General features: G+C 36.7%; 1 protein-coding gene across 4 annotated transcripts in view; it reads left to right on the top strand.

Annotated features, from left to right (window-relative positions):
• ATRNL1 (attractin like 1) overlaps positions 1-15389 on the top strand; it is a 469005-nt gene that overhangs the window by 184436 nt on the left and 269180 nt on the right. For all 4 annotated transcript variants that reach the window (XM_071563466.1, XM_071563465.1, XM_071563470.1 and 1 more), the window contains exons 22-24: positions 2124-2218; positions 2879-2957; positions 4131-4288. In XM_071563466.1, the coding sequence (XP_071419567.1) occupies positions 2124-2218; positions 2879-2957; positions 4131-4288 (332 nt within the window). The remainder of the gene's footprint in view (positions 1-2123; positions 2219-2878; positions 2958-4130; positions 4289-15389) is intronic.

Here is a 15389-nt window from a genome sequence, read left to right as displayed (position 1 = left end):
GATTTGCATGGCTATAGAAATATAAACTAGTATTAATAAATGAATTGGGTGGTTTAATATAATATTTAGTCATTTTTTCCTTCATAAGCTTGCAGAAACCTGATCAAAACTTGTTATCCAAAACATCTAGATCAGCTCATTCTTATTCTATAATGGAACTAGGATAACTAATAATAGAAAAAGTGAACTTTTCCCCTTTGAAGGTCATGGTAATTCCCTTCATGTCCCTTCCAGCTCAGGATATTCTATGAGGCTTTATTTTCTACTTTTCCTTTTACACTCAGTATGAGAAACAAAACAATCAAACCAAACCCATTTCTGTGACAGCAGAGTGGGCTGTATTTGTGCTTCTTTGACCAACAGGCTTTTTCCTCTTTCCCTGTCAGCCTTCCCATGGATACAATAGTGTATTTGTTCAGATGATGAGTTGCTGCAGAAAAGGTGTTTGTCAGCAGTAAGCAAACTACTGAGTCCAACAAAAGGCTGACACAGCTTTTTCCTGCTTTGGCTTAATCTTTCACTCCCTTTGTGTTTACTGATTTTGTTTTTATGATCACATGTTTCTCCTTTGTAACACACTGCTTGTGTGGTGGTGACTAGTGGAATATCATCATGAGAGGGATCAAAATAGTGCTTAAAAATGATCCACTGGGATGTAGTATCAAAGATGACTTGCCATACTTTAACCATATTTTAACATGTAAAATAATAATCTGACTCTTGTACACTTACAATTCACCTTATTTCCTGTAACAGAGGGAAAAATCAGTCTTTTGATCCCTTTAGAACTGTAGTGGTCAAAGATTTAGAGGATTTATTCTGTTAGATCTGGAGAGGTATGCACATGTAACAAAACATTCAAGATCCATCCACCACACCCACCTCTGGGTCACAACTTCTGTTGCACAAGGATTATTTATCTGTTGACACAATTTGCATCTCTGAGGGCTCTACTGATCCTCAACTGTCTGACTGCACTGAACATTTCCTGCTGGGATTCTCCACGGCTCCCTCTATGAATCAGAGCATTTCTGGTGGCTGGGTTTTTTTCCATCAGGAAGGTGCTGTAAACCTGCTCCATCCTGATAAATCTGCTTCTACCCCTTCCCCCTGCAGAAAAGCTCCTTTTCAGTTATTCCTTGAGCTCTGACCCAAATAAGGGTTAATCTCATTCCTTCAGCCTCAGGAACACAACAGGATAACTTAAAATTCATGTCCTCTGACTTGTCCCAGCCATTTTCCACTCCTTTCAGGAAGGGTTTAGCATGGTTTGGACCATCCAAAGTTGGCTGTTTCTTCCTGTGCAGTGACAGAAACATGGAGCTGCCTGGCAGACCCTGTTGCATTCAGAGATTTTAAGAAAACTGTGTAGAACAAATGCGAGATGGAAGTCTAATTTTTTTGAGCAATACTACACAGCCACTTGTTTCTCTGTATGGAAAGTTTATATCACTTAGAAAATCACTTAAAATTCTGGCAGTTTAGAAAGGAAACACTTGAAGGTCACATAATTTCTCTTACAAGTTCCATTATTAGCAATCCTATTCACTCTGGTATCATGTCTTCATACTGTATAATTGTAGTGTAGATGCAACTTTTTCATCCAAAACTTTTAGACTTAGTAATTCTGAAGTTGTGTTCTGGTGATGGAACTGTGTAAACAATTTGTAGAACACAGTAAAGCATATGAATATAATAAATAAACATTTAAATGCATTTTGAACAGAATATTTAAATATTTATTTCAAAGCAAAATTAGGGAACTGATAACACTCTATTAACACTTGATACTGTATTTTGGAATAATTGCTTCACAAAGTGTGGCTGTTTCAAGTTATGTATAATAACTACTCTGTGTGATAGAATCTGTTTCTTAATTTAGTTATTTTTTCCTAATTTTTTTTTTTTTTGGTTACTGCTTCACTTTTTTTTTTTTTAAATTGCTTCAAGACATTATGGTGCAAATAGTTAAACAGTGAAATGTGTGTGAGCAATTCTGACTTGTAGATTACTCCACGAATTTTAAGATAAATGTGAATGGTAAATTTTTGGGTGCTCACATAACATACAATTAATATGTACACACTTCATTTTATTATTCTTAATTTTTGTTTTGCCCACAGACAGCCTTTTGATTGATTACCAGTTTACCTTCAGCTTATTACAGGAGGATGATCGTCATCACACCGCCATAAACTTCATAGCGAATCCAGAACAGGTAAGAAAATTGACTTTAGTCAAATTTTGGAGAGTCAGAATTAACATTTCCATTGTATATGACATTGAATTAAGGTTTCCTAAGGGTCTATAAGAGTTTAGAGATAGTTCAAATGTTTCTGAGAGCTGAAAAATTATTCATGCACCTGTTGATAAAACTTTCTAGATGGTCGATGTACTTCAGCTCTGTCAATACTCTGAAAAATTATCGGTTGGTTTATTTATTGTTGCTCCAAGGAATAAGTTTTAGTATCTTCCTGGTATGAATTAAAGGGGTTTACTCTTCAGTTGAGAAATCTTTTTTAGATGAGGAAAGTAATTTTTGGCTTGTGATTAAAATGTACACACTTGCCATCCTTTTTTTCCCTTCTGTTTTATAAAGAAAATGATTTCACTATTTCTAACAAAATCTAGAAATATAACTGGTGTAGTTATATATTTCCTTGTTCCCTGTTCTTACTGAAGCAAAAGAGAGAACTGCCTTTGGCACTGAATTATTACCGTTTCTATTTCTGGTTAAAATGAAAAGTGAAATAATTAAAAGGCATATTCATTTAAGTGCAGTAGTTACATGTGCAGGAGAGTTACATGCAGAACATTCTAATATATTTTGTTAACTTCTTTTTTTTCCTTTTTTTCTTTTTTTTTTTTTTAAATATAGTCAAATAAAAATTTGGATATATCAATTAATGCATCAAACAACTTCAACCTCAACATTACGTGGTCTATTGGCTCTACAGGTGAGAGGGAACTTTGGTATGATTATTTTTTCCCATCCAACTTCATGATCCTTTAAGTTATTTTAACCTGATTGTCTCTTTGTTGCTAATTCTGATAATAAAACTTTACCAAATGTGTTCTTTTGCCATTATCATTATGCCATTATTAATTATATTATTTAAACCTCAGATGATAATTTGCAATCTGAATAAAGCTTCATTAATATGTTGACTTTCTCTCCTATTCAATTAAAATTACTTTGGTAGGAAAAGCTTGTAGCCTATTTAAATTTTTAGAATGACTATGTTATGAAATGCTGTGATTTTAATTAAGATAAATTGCTTCTTTAACTACTGCAGAGACTGAGATTTTATTTCTTTGTTTCAGTGTTCAAGCTAAAAATTTAATTATTAACCTTAACATTGATATCCAACAATAAAGTTCTTCTGTGTATGCTGATAAAAGGAGCTGCTTATCTATTTTTTCTCCAGCTTTGAACCCCATTACTCTTCTTTGTTTTAAGAAGAGGGAAGAGGGGCTTTATTTAGACCATTTTTCTGAATTGGTTCTATTGACTTTCTGAAAACAAATCCAAGGAGAAGCATGGTGCTTAAAATGAAATTATACAAAAAAAAATTCTTTTTAGAGAAGGTTCAGTTTGTCTTAAACTCATGAATTTCTTCATCAATTAAATTCTGAACTATTTTAGCCTTTCATAATCAGTAAATTCTATTTATTCCTTTATTTTAACTTAGCACAGTCATCCATGCATTTGCAAAACATGATAAATGTTTATTAGTCATTATATTAATAATGTTTTCCTGAACAATTAAAACTCTACAGCAACAGTGTACGGTGTAGACAAATTCCCTTTCAGGTTTTAATGAGTGATGAGCTTTTATTGGAATGAGCCATAAACTATAGAGGAAAGCTTATTACCTGTTCAGCTGACCATAACAACTTTCTTCTAAAATTCATGTACCTTCTGTCACTTTTATGATTCATATAGAATCTTTTGAAACCAAAGTAACTATTTCTGTGAATTCTCTGTATGTGTATGAAATATACCTAAAGTGTCATGTAAACCATAATAAGGGGTTATTAAAGTTTTAGAATGAAGACACCAAAAATAAATAAGAGTTTAAGTTTCTCATAAATACGAATATCTCCATTGGGGTTTTAATTTCTTTTAGCTGGAACAATATCCGGAGAAGAGATTCCTGTTGTTTCCAAGGCGAATATTAAGGAATACAGAGACAGCTTTTCCTGTGAGAAGTTTAACTTTCGAAGCAACCCAAACATCACTTTCTATGTCTATGTCAGCAATTTCTCTTGGCCTATCAAAATACAGGTTAGTGCCTGTTTTGTGCCTATAGAGCTGCTTTCACTCATACAGAAGTTATACAAATAGTATTATTTGCATGCTGTATTTCTGTGTATAAGAATTATATTGTGATGTCAATTATAATCTGATTTTAAAGCCAGGCTGGATGGGCTCTGAGCAATATAGTCTAGTGGAAAGTGCTGGCCCATGGCAGGGGCTGGAAACTGGAAGGTCTTTGAGGTCCCTTCTAACCCAAACCATGAAATAATTCCGTGCTTTTGCTTTCAGTAGAAAATCAGATTTCAGCCTGTCCATTTTAAAACCCGGAGTTAAAATTATTGAATAAAAGTCTTTATTTGTACTAGAACTTTAGCACTGAGATGTAAACATAAAAAAGGCCATACAAATATACTGGAGTGTAATCTTTTGTAAATGATTAGCTTTCTTAGCCTCTGATTTTTTCAAATGTTGAATGACTCTATCAGATTGCAATATTACAAACTTGAGTTAAGACTAAGTATATTTGATTAGAATTTATGTTCTTCTTTGACTTCATCGGAATCAATTTCATTCAGTATGTTCTGGAGTACAGAGATACTGTGCAGTGGCAGACTCAAAAAATCAATGCAATCAGGATTCCTCCTTGGCCTTTGAAGTTCCAGCAATATTTATGTTTGCTATTACTAGACCTGCATTTGTGAATACTGTGTCCCCTGCATCAATGAAGGAGCTTGTTATGTGGATGAACAGCCTTTGACTCTAACTCCCTTACAGAATTAATTCTTAACAATGACATTGTGGTAATGATAATAAAATTTCATTATTCCTACTGATCTCCTCAGGAAACAGCACAAGATCAAAACACTTGTCAGTTAACCATAATGGAAATATTCTACAGATTTTGTGGAAAAAAAAATCCACGTGTTTTTCTAATTTACAGAACCTGATTGATGTGTATATATGTATATATTTATATATATGGAAAAGTTTCCTGAATTAAATAAGTCATCTTCTGAGTAAACTGTCAGAGGAATGTTATTGCTGTGTTAAGTAAAGCTTGAGTTTTCTTAATCATAGATGAATGTTAACTGTAAACATGTGTTACATAGTGTAGAAGGATGAATTTTGCAGCTTTTTAATTTATGCATGTAGTAGTTGACACAAAAACCCCTGAGGGTTACTCTTAGTCTTTGTATTAGGGGTATTTTTTTGCATTCTATCCTACTTTTTAAGCACAGAACAACTTAAATTGCCAACCAGTCTTAAACAATCCCACGAAGCAATTTAAACTGTAAATGCATTACACACTCCTTTCACCTTTATGATTCACCTGTATCAGCACTGGGAGACAACCCTTACTAAGGTGGTTTGGCTCTTTGTCACGTGTTGGCAGAGCAAAGCTTCTTGTGCTGTTTCCATTGCAGCCCAACACATTCATGCTAATATGTTTTAATGCATGATGAAGGCAATCCCTGATTTTTTCCCCTCCCCTTATCTGCCATGGTTGCACAGATTTCTTTGTGTTTCTTTTTGAAGCACATTGAAATTCATCAGTCCAGACAGTTCTGCCTCAGAGGTGGCGGTGCTTGACTGTTGTGTTCCTTTTCTGTCCTGATAATTTCTCATAAAAAGCTTATTCCATGTAAAAGTTAAGTCAATTTTATTCAGTGGAAAAGGAATGCTAAGGTGCAATTGGAGTAACTGTTTTAGGACGTTAATATTGTCCTCTGTATTTGGCTTCATAAATGAACAATTTTATTATTTAGCTGTCAACATTGTTAATGCTGTGATTTGTTCTTTTCCAAGGAAATAGCTGAAGTTCACATTATCCATGTATATTTCTTGTGTTTGGTGCTCTAGCAGTAGATAACATCTTCAAATGATTAATGGAGTAGGGAGCTTCTCAGGGAAAACAAATTTCATTTTACGTGTTAACTTTATGATTCTGCCCATAACAGAAGTTTTAAAAATATACGAATCTTCCTATGCCTTAAGGTTAAGAGAGGGAAGTCTCCTCAATCCAGAGGCTGAAGTTTCCAAGACCAGTACTAAATGGGCTCATAGTTCTGGTATTTTTGAACTTCTACATCTCTTAGCATACCAGATCTCACCTTCAAAACATTCAAGTGGTTGATGTTAGTCTATTACTTTATTAGCATTCATTTAAAGGATGAGAATTCTTACAAAAATGATCTTACTGTTATACTGATGAAAGGATTCTTTGGAAGAGTGAAGATATTGCTGATAGATTTGAGTTCTAGTTTGTAATGGAGAATGATTCTAGATGGTCTTGGAATCAATAATTTTCCAATGATTTAAAAAACAGTTTCCTGCATTAGACACCTTTGCTTTTTCATGGTGATTAGAGTTGGCTCTGTGTTCTAGGGCAGGGTTTGGGATGCCACAGAGGCTCTGTGACCTTAGACACTGAACTATTTCCACTATAGTCCTCCTCAATAAAATGGTCACATTTCATTGGTCCTACCATGTTGGGTAAAAATGTAGTGATACTTCATATCAGCTCAGTACTGAAGGCTGGATTTAATGCTGTTAGAGCAAAGGGAATTCCTGTGGTTTCCTTGAGAGGCATTCTGTTCATTGGAACAAGTAAGATAGCAATATTAAATTTGGCACATGTCTTTTACACAATACTTTTGTAGAGAGCTCAGTCCTCCAGCACTTCTGGCATTTTTCAAATACAGTCTGAGTCCCAGTCTTCTATATTTCCATTATTCATCACTACATGTCGAGAATACATTATATAGAGAATGAGATCTTAAGGAAGCAGAAGTAGTGACCTTCCTTCCTTTGTAACTGGGATTTGAAGTTTTGTTACTGCTCTGCATGTCACTGCTCTCTTCTTGTGCCTGCTGTTACTCTGGCACTGGGGCTAAGACTGCTTGGGTCTCCCATTGGGAAGGTTTGGGTGTTGCAGTTACTGCTCTTACCATTTCATTCCTAAAGGAGAAGGAGCAGACCTTGTCATTATACAAGATATTTGCTTTCATTTTCTGTCAAAGTCACCTCTATTATCTCTATTTTTGCATTCCTTTCTCTTCAACATTTTCATAACTATAAGGAAAAACAGTATGTCCCATCATGTGATTGCTTATTTGGATCAATGCCTCCCAGTTACTTCCTCAAGCAGTTTTATTATGCATGTTACCTATTCAGCAAGCTCAGATTTTTCTTCCAAAATGTTAGTAAGTCCCTGGTGATTCTAACACAAAATATCTTCTTTTTAAATATGATTTCTTGGCTTTGAAAAAGGGAATGTGGTGATTGTATCAATAAAAATAATTCCTTAACATGTGCTGGTCTGTGGTAGCTCTACCAGCAACTACCCAGTGACCCATTTTATTGTCACTGGTGATCCCAGTCACCTCAGAGTACAAGTTCTTCAGCACTGGATGCAGTGAATTACTTGCCAAACATAGAAACTGGGTGTGACATTCTCAGTTTCAGATGTCCTGCCTCTCTCTTTACAGAAATGCCCTCCAGGTTGCCATTAGCCCACACCCTGGTGGCTGTGGTGGCTGCAGGCACAGAGCAAGGAGCTCAGGCACCAACAGAGCTTGGCAGCCCTCAAGGAAAAACACTACAGGGAAATTTCCTGGTGCTGAAAGCATTTTATTTAGCTATAAAATCTCTTCTTCCTTCAAGGAAGGTGAAGCAGAAACGTGACATAGTTGCATAAGGGGTCGTTAGAAAGATGGTGATGTAGGGCATCTTCAGCTCAGAGCTGTTTCCAGAAATAGACCTGTTCTTTACTGACCTGGGTGTAATATGGGCAGGTACCAGTGTTGTCTCAGAGGGGTGCAGGAGTTATATATTGGCACTCAAACGCTGGATGTCTCTTGTTGGATTACGGGAGCAGTTTATACCATTCTTTTCCTCAATTTGCTGTAATTCAGGGTTGACTGCAAAGTAAGGATGGATAAAGACCCTTAAGTGGCCAGACTTTCATAAGCACCAGTAGTTTATCCATCTTTTCAGAGGAAGTCTGTATAAAGAATCTTTGTTAATGGAGTTTTCAAGTGCCCAAGTAAGAGGACATGATTTATTATCTAGACTTACCATCTCTACATTTGACTGCCTTTGACAGTCTCAACCCTTTAGGTGTATCATGTCTTACATATCAATTAACGAAGAGTCCATGAGAAAATGCTGTTGCCTTAAATAGGCCAGATTTCTGAACAGGAAATGTGACAAAGCTCCATGACTTTTTTCTGCTCATTTTTATTTTATTTTGAGAGTAGATGTAATTCAGACTGCACTGGTAATGGAATATGAAGGCTGTAACATTTATTGAAAAGCATTAACTCAGCCTGTAGCCAGCACCTCAATAATGGTCAGTGGTCCCTGAAGCAGTGAGCAGCCATAAAGCTTGGGCTTCTGACAGCTATGCAAATATTAATAACAGCAGTCACAACATGTTCTTCAGTCTCAGGAAACTAATTTTATGGCAAGGGATTTTTGTCATTGAAGCTGGTAACATATGTATTTTCTTGTTCTTCCTCATTTGATCCTGTATTCTGGACAGTAGCGAGTGCATGTGGGAGAAGCCAATTCCTCTCCAAAGCTGTCCTGGCTGTTTGGCTGCTTGCTGTCCCCAAGGACACAGTGGCATTCCTGCTTCTGGATCGGCTGCTTTCCTGCACCTGTGTCTCTTTAGAACTGTCAGATGTAAATCTGAACTCAACTTGGGCCTGAACAGCAAAATTTTGCCTCAGTTTTAAAGCTGCATCTGGAGATAATAATAACAACTTTTCTAGTAGTTATCTCCTTTCCTCCCTAAAGTGTAAATGAAAATTCACACGTGTCCAAGTTTTAATTTGGAGGGTCAGGTTAAATTATAAGGGTCAACCTCAACAGTAAAGCAATGCCTGGCAAAATTAGATTTGTGTTTAATGAAAAAAAAAATCTTGTTACACATTTTTGAACATATCACAGTTAATCTAACAGGTTTCCACAGCATAGAACAATTATTGTTACAGTAAAGTTAGACATGATGTTACTGTGCATGGAGAATGACCAAATGTGTTGGAAAAAGAAATTTAATATTCTTAAACAACCTAGTGCAAGCTTTAGTAGCATATTTTTAGCTCCTATTTAGTTCTGCACAGTTGTTTCTAAGGAAAACTGTCTTTGGCACCCTGTATTAGTTTGTATACCAGAACAGCATAATGAATTATAGTGAAAATTTACATTGTATTTGTATGTAGCACAACAAATAATCAAAACTGCTTCATATATAAATTTTGAAGTGTTTGGGGTTTTTTTTGTTTGTTTTTGTGTTTTGTTTTTTTTTTAGCTGAAACTAGTGTTCTTTCAGTTTACTGGCTTCTGGCTCAGAATTGATTTTATTTCCACTTCTAATAGCCTGCCTGTAGCAACTGAAGGAGTGTAATGTAAATCAAGAAGCATATCTACCCTTATAATAAAATTTACTGTGTAGCATAATTTATTACAGCTTTTTTGTTTGGTTGTTTGTTTTTGTTTTGGAGTTCATTTGAATTTTTTAACATTTATGAATGACTTATAGGTTGTAAAACTCCAAGAAGTAAAGCTTGTCAGTCATTGCCACTAGAAGTTACAATGGTAGCATGAGCCTAATTCCTAAATTAACAAATAAAGATCAGAGCTTTTTTGGTTTTTAAGACCTTTCTGAATTTTGTTAAGGGTTAGGGTTAGGATTCTTTTCTTGGAAAATGTCTGTTTATATGCACATGTAGCTGTGTTTGTACAGAACCTCTTCCCAGCAGTGATTGCATACCTAAATTTAATCCCTCTGATTTATCGGGAACAATTCAATTTCTAAGTGCCTTAATGGTTTTCATAGAGGCTGCTGAGTAACTGCATATAGCAATGTGTGAAGACACTATAATTCTTGAAACACTAAACAGGTACTGATGATGAAGTGGATACATTAACTTCCAAAATGACTTTGATGTTTTCTTACAGTAAATATAAAACCCCTCTTTAAAAAAAAGGTTTGAAAGTGGTATACCTGGAACACAAACCTGGGAAATCTGTTGAACTACCATGTAGAGACCATTCAGCGAGAAGCATGAAATTCTTTTGGATCAGGAGAATACCAGGAATAGATGGAAACTCCAGTACAGGGTGGATTAGTTTATAGGTGCCTGAAGTGTAGCCTAAAATGGACATATATATGTAGTTTCAGTCTTCAGTAGGGATGAGGCCATTGATTGTAAGTCAGGATTGATAATTGCAGTAATAGTTAACATAGAAATATGGGATCATTTAGATTGGGAAAGGCCTCTAAGATCTTTGAGTCCAACCCTTAACACTGCCAAGTCCAGCACTGAAGCTCATCCCTAAGTGTAACATCTCCACACCTGTTGAATCCTTCCAGGGATGGTGACCCCCCACTTCCCTGGGCAGCTGTGCCAGTGCTGGGCAACCCTTTCTGAAAAGAGATTTTCCCTAATATCCAATTGAAACATCCCCTGGTGCAGCTTGAGGCCACTTTCATTCATCATCTCGTCATGAAAATTATCCTCAACAAAGTTAGACTCTGAAGGAAGAGACTTTGCAGGGCAAGAAGCAGGAGGGAGGAACACAAGGCAGAACTGCAAATGCAAAGTCATATCTGAATGTAAGAAGGAAGTGATTCAGGTAACCAGAGATTTAGTACTCTAGTGCTTTGGAAGAGGTTTTGAAGGAGAGGTATGTTAATATTTAGTACTTTGTCAGGTTTTATGCACTGAATTAGGTTTGAGGCATTAAATTAAACTGGGAAGAATTAGTTGGTGATTGTAAAATGGAAGAATGTAGGTCTAAAGAAATAAATTTCAGTGACAGACCACGTGGCTGCTCATGACACATTTGTGCTTCATCTAGTCACCTTTTCTGGTCATGGCACTTTGTTTACCAAAAAAGAAAAAGGTCTGGAGATTCAGCTTCCTTAATTGAAAAAAATAAAAATTACTTTAAAATTGAAATCAACAGGATCACAGAATTGAAGGTAAAGATTCATTTTTTCATTGCTATATTCTGAAATTAAACTCCATTCTGCTTTTCAACACATTAAATACCACTTAAAAATTCTGTGTCATAGTTACATTATAACAGTTATATCTGTTACATGTATAATTATGGCATTTTATAAAGAAGTTGAAAATTGCTACCCAAATGTGGACTGTTACAGTAATTATGGTTACCTTTTTTCTTTCTGAGGTAATCAAATATAATGCCATTAACCTACTGGTTCTTGCCTTGGAAAATGAACTATCTATAATATCTATAATTTGTTTCCTTGTAGTTGCAAGGTCATTTGTATGGAGAATAATCACAAGGCTGTATAATATTCCCAAAAATCTTGATATGCCCAAATCCAATATAGCATTACTATAACTACCTGAAGGGAAGTTCTGGCCAGGTGGGGGTTGGTCTCTTCTCCCAGGCACTCAGCAATAGGACAAGGGGGCACGGGCTCAAGCTCTGCCAGGGGAAATTGAAGTTGGAGATCAGAAAAAATTCTTTCCAGAGAGAGTGCTCAGGCATTGGAATGGGCTGCCCAGAGAGGGGGTGGATTCCCCATCCCTGGAGGATTTTAAACTGAGATTGGCCGTGGCACTGAGTGCCATGATCTGGTAAAGGGACTGGAGTTGGACCAAGGGTTGGACTTGATGATCTCAGAGGTCTTTTCCAACCCAATCGATTCTATGATTCTATGATTTTCCAAAATTCTTCCCATGAGTCCTAAATTATTGCTGAAATGAGGACGTGTTTTCTGATGATTAGATTATACCTTTTTTACTTCAAAAAGTAATGGTAGAACAGTTAAGATTTCTCTTAAAATCTACCAGACCACATTGCCAACCACATTTGTGTTAACTTCTACACCACTCCAAGAAGTGTAAATATTAATGTCATTATTGTCCCTGGTACATTTCTTTTCCCAATTCCCTTAGAAAAGGCTAAACATGAGCCACTGAATATCTGTAAATATTTAACATAGCTGATACATTTCTCAGAATGCAGGAGCCCTGTTACTCTTTCAGCTGATGATTTAAAGGAACCAAAATCCCTAATTAAGAGATAATTAGTCCTCAGTGATGCATAATTTTAATTGGTGTATAATTTGAATGTCTGAGATAAGAACTCCTGTAACTGATGTGCCAGTTGTGTGGGGCTTTCTTTTCCAGGCAGACCATCTATTGGTAGCTGTATAACACAATAGAGATGTAGAGATATGCTATTTGCTAATAAAAATTATCTCTCTGTGATGTTTAGCAAGTAGATATTGAGATTTTTTCCTGTAATTTCCATTTCTCTCATATATTTAAATAAAATATAGTTAGAAGATTTAGAATGAAATAAAAAAAAGTATTGCTTTAAGATAGCTTGCATTTGTTCAGGATATTTGATTAGCCATAGGAAAAGAAATCAATTATTCATCTTGGGATTTGGGGAGAGAACATATGATAGGGTATAGAAACCATTTTTTAATAACGAGAAAAAAATGTCCAAAGAATAAGATTCTCCCTAAAGGAAATATCTATGCCTTGTTGAACCCCAGAAGCCTATAAAGGTCATACACAGTGGCTTCTGAATTATTTGAAAGTAAATGTTTGGCTCATAGGGAGCCAGGATGGAAATAGGAAGCTGGTGGTAGAGAGTAGATATTTTCAACCTATTTATCATGACTGTCAGTTCCCGAGACCTTAGTTGCCCTCACTGATCAGGATTTTATAGATAAATGCAGACAATGTGCACCATTTCTGTTTCTTATGTCTTTGTTTAAATTTGAATTTCTGCCAAATCCATGTTTTTCAACATTTCTTACTTTAAAAAAAAAACAAACAAAAACCGCATGTAGGTGGCACAAAGTCAGGTTCAAAACGTCAGTGTAGAGCGTGGAGTAGACTTCTCAAGAAACTCACACCTCCTGAGAAGGGATGAGAGTCTTGTCGGCCTCACCAACGTGGTTGTGGTCCTCACATGGGCAGGAGTTTCAGGGTTAGGAAAGGGACCTTTTGAGTTTCCTGAGCCCCTCTGTCTGCAGTGGCTTTGCTGCTCAGACTGCTCTGAACTCGTACTCAGAGCTCCAAGGTGCCTGCCCTAACTTGGATCCCTCCTCTAAAGACACAAACCAGAGCTCAGACACACCATGGGATTGCCCTCCAACAGCTGCAAGTGGCTGCTTGCCCCATGGTCTGAGGGCTCTGAATCTGAGCTCTGAGCACTGAAGCAGCAAGGTGCATCCTGGTGAACTGTCTCTGAGCCAGTGAAACAGGAAAAAGTGGTTTCCAGCACAAGGTAACCTTGGCAACAGTGACTGGAAATCTGTATCTGTATCTGTATGGCCAAACTTCGCGAACGAAGATTTGGGAAGGGCTGTCCCCACATGGGTGTGCCCCTTCCAGCCTGCACAGTGGATTTTAGGTGAGGCTCAGCGTGCGCAGAACTGGCCCCACCGTTTAAGTCCTGAGGTTCATCTCCCACGGCCGAGCGAGCTTGGACAGTGACAGTGAAGTCCTCAGGACTAGAACCTACAGCACCCGGCATTTCCCAGGAGGTCTCCCATCCAAGTACTAATCTGGGGCTGACCCTGCTGAGCTTCCGAGATCTGACAGGATCAGATGTCAGGGAGGCATTTAATGGTGACTGGAAATACAGCTCTAGGGTTTTCCATGGAGCTTCAGAGCTCAATTCCTCAGGCCATGGCAAACCAGCTAAAAACTCTGGGGGTTCTTACAGCCACAGGGACTCTCTAAATCCCACGTTTCCAAAAGCACTTCAGAAGTTGAGACTCTTGTATCTGCAGGAATGTTCTCAAGAGTGAGCTAGGATGTCATCAGCATCCTCAGTGTAAGGAGTTCTCCCTTAGATTAGCAGACATTCATGTTTCAGATTGCTTATTTTAGAATTTGTGATGGCACTTGAATATGTAGGGGTTACTGAACTCACAGATGCAAGAGTTAAAATTCATATATGCTACCAGAACACAATCCTTGTGAATGGAAAATAGTTGCCATGTGTTGATCTTTAGGATCTCTTTAAGGTATTTTTGATGTGATGACATATTTCATATAGACCTCTACTTTTTTAAAAGCTTGGTTAAGCTTTTAACCCTTTGAGCAGTCTGTTAATTTCCATAATGAAATAACAAAATGAAAGTGAGTGAGATTCCAGGATTTAAAAATCCAAAGCCATTCTGTGGTTCCTCATGGATTAACTACTGCATATGTGATTTGAGCTGAGCCGACCAGTGTGAAGATGTGAGAAAGTCAAAGTCCACGAATGCCTTTCCTGAGAAACACAGAAGGAATAGCACAAAGGTGAGTAGAGTCACAGGCTCTTTGTTTAGGGAGAAGATACACTCAGAGCTCCAAACTCAACTGTTAGTAGGGCAGATGGTGGAGAGCTGCTGTGCTCTTAGATTGTGGTGTGAATGCTCCCTCCTTTAGGCTGTGGAAAACGGTGTTAGGGTCACAATTCTGATTGTATTTATTGCAAAATGCTAGTTGTTAGTTTTTATTTTGAAATGCTTTAAGGACCTTTAAATTGTGATAATGATGTAATTTTAAAAATCACTTGAATTCTTTATTGTCATACAGTTAATTGAATCTATTTTGAAGAAACCAAAAGAAGACCCATAAATTGCTTGGTCTATATTAGACAAACATTCTGTGTCTTCAGGGAGACAGTACAAACAATTATCAGATATAGATAGCCAGATATTAAGAAAGAGGGTGGAGTGCTTGCAGGTCATCTGCTTTCCTTAAAAGCTGACTTTGAGTACATTAGTTACTTGTCATTACTTTTTCATGGAAGCACTTGATTTCATTGCTACCTGGGTGTTATATCTCATAGATGATAAACCCAGAAGGGGCTGCTTTGGCCATATAATCTGAAATGAGACATAAACTAAAGCATAGGCTTTCACAAATTAATTGCTGTTTGAACTATAGCACATATTAAAAAAAAAGAGAAAAGAAAAATCCACTCAGCTTAAATATTTCTAAGAATGGGATGTGCACCTGACTGCTACTAAATGGTTCTGTCAATTGTTGCCACTATTTAAGAATATTTGATTCATGGTAACTGTAGCTTTCCATGGGCTAGTCTTTAAATATAATTTTATTGTAGAAAGAAG

Source organism: Pithys albifrons, chromosome 9, assembly GCF_047495875.1.
Source record: "Pithys albifrons albifrons isolate INPA30051 chromosome 9, PitAlb_v1, whole genome shotgun sequence".
Lineage (NCBI taxonomy): Eukaryota > Metazoa > Chordata > Aves > Passeriformes > Thamnophilidae > Pithys > Pithys albifrons.
The sequence above is the reverse complement of the archived record's forward strand: the minus strand, read 5'-3'. Positions and strand labels throughout refer to the sequence as shown.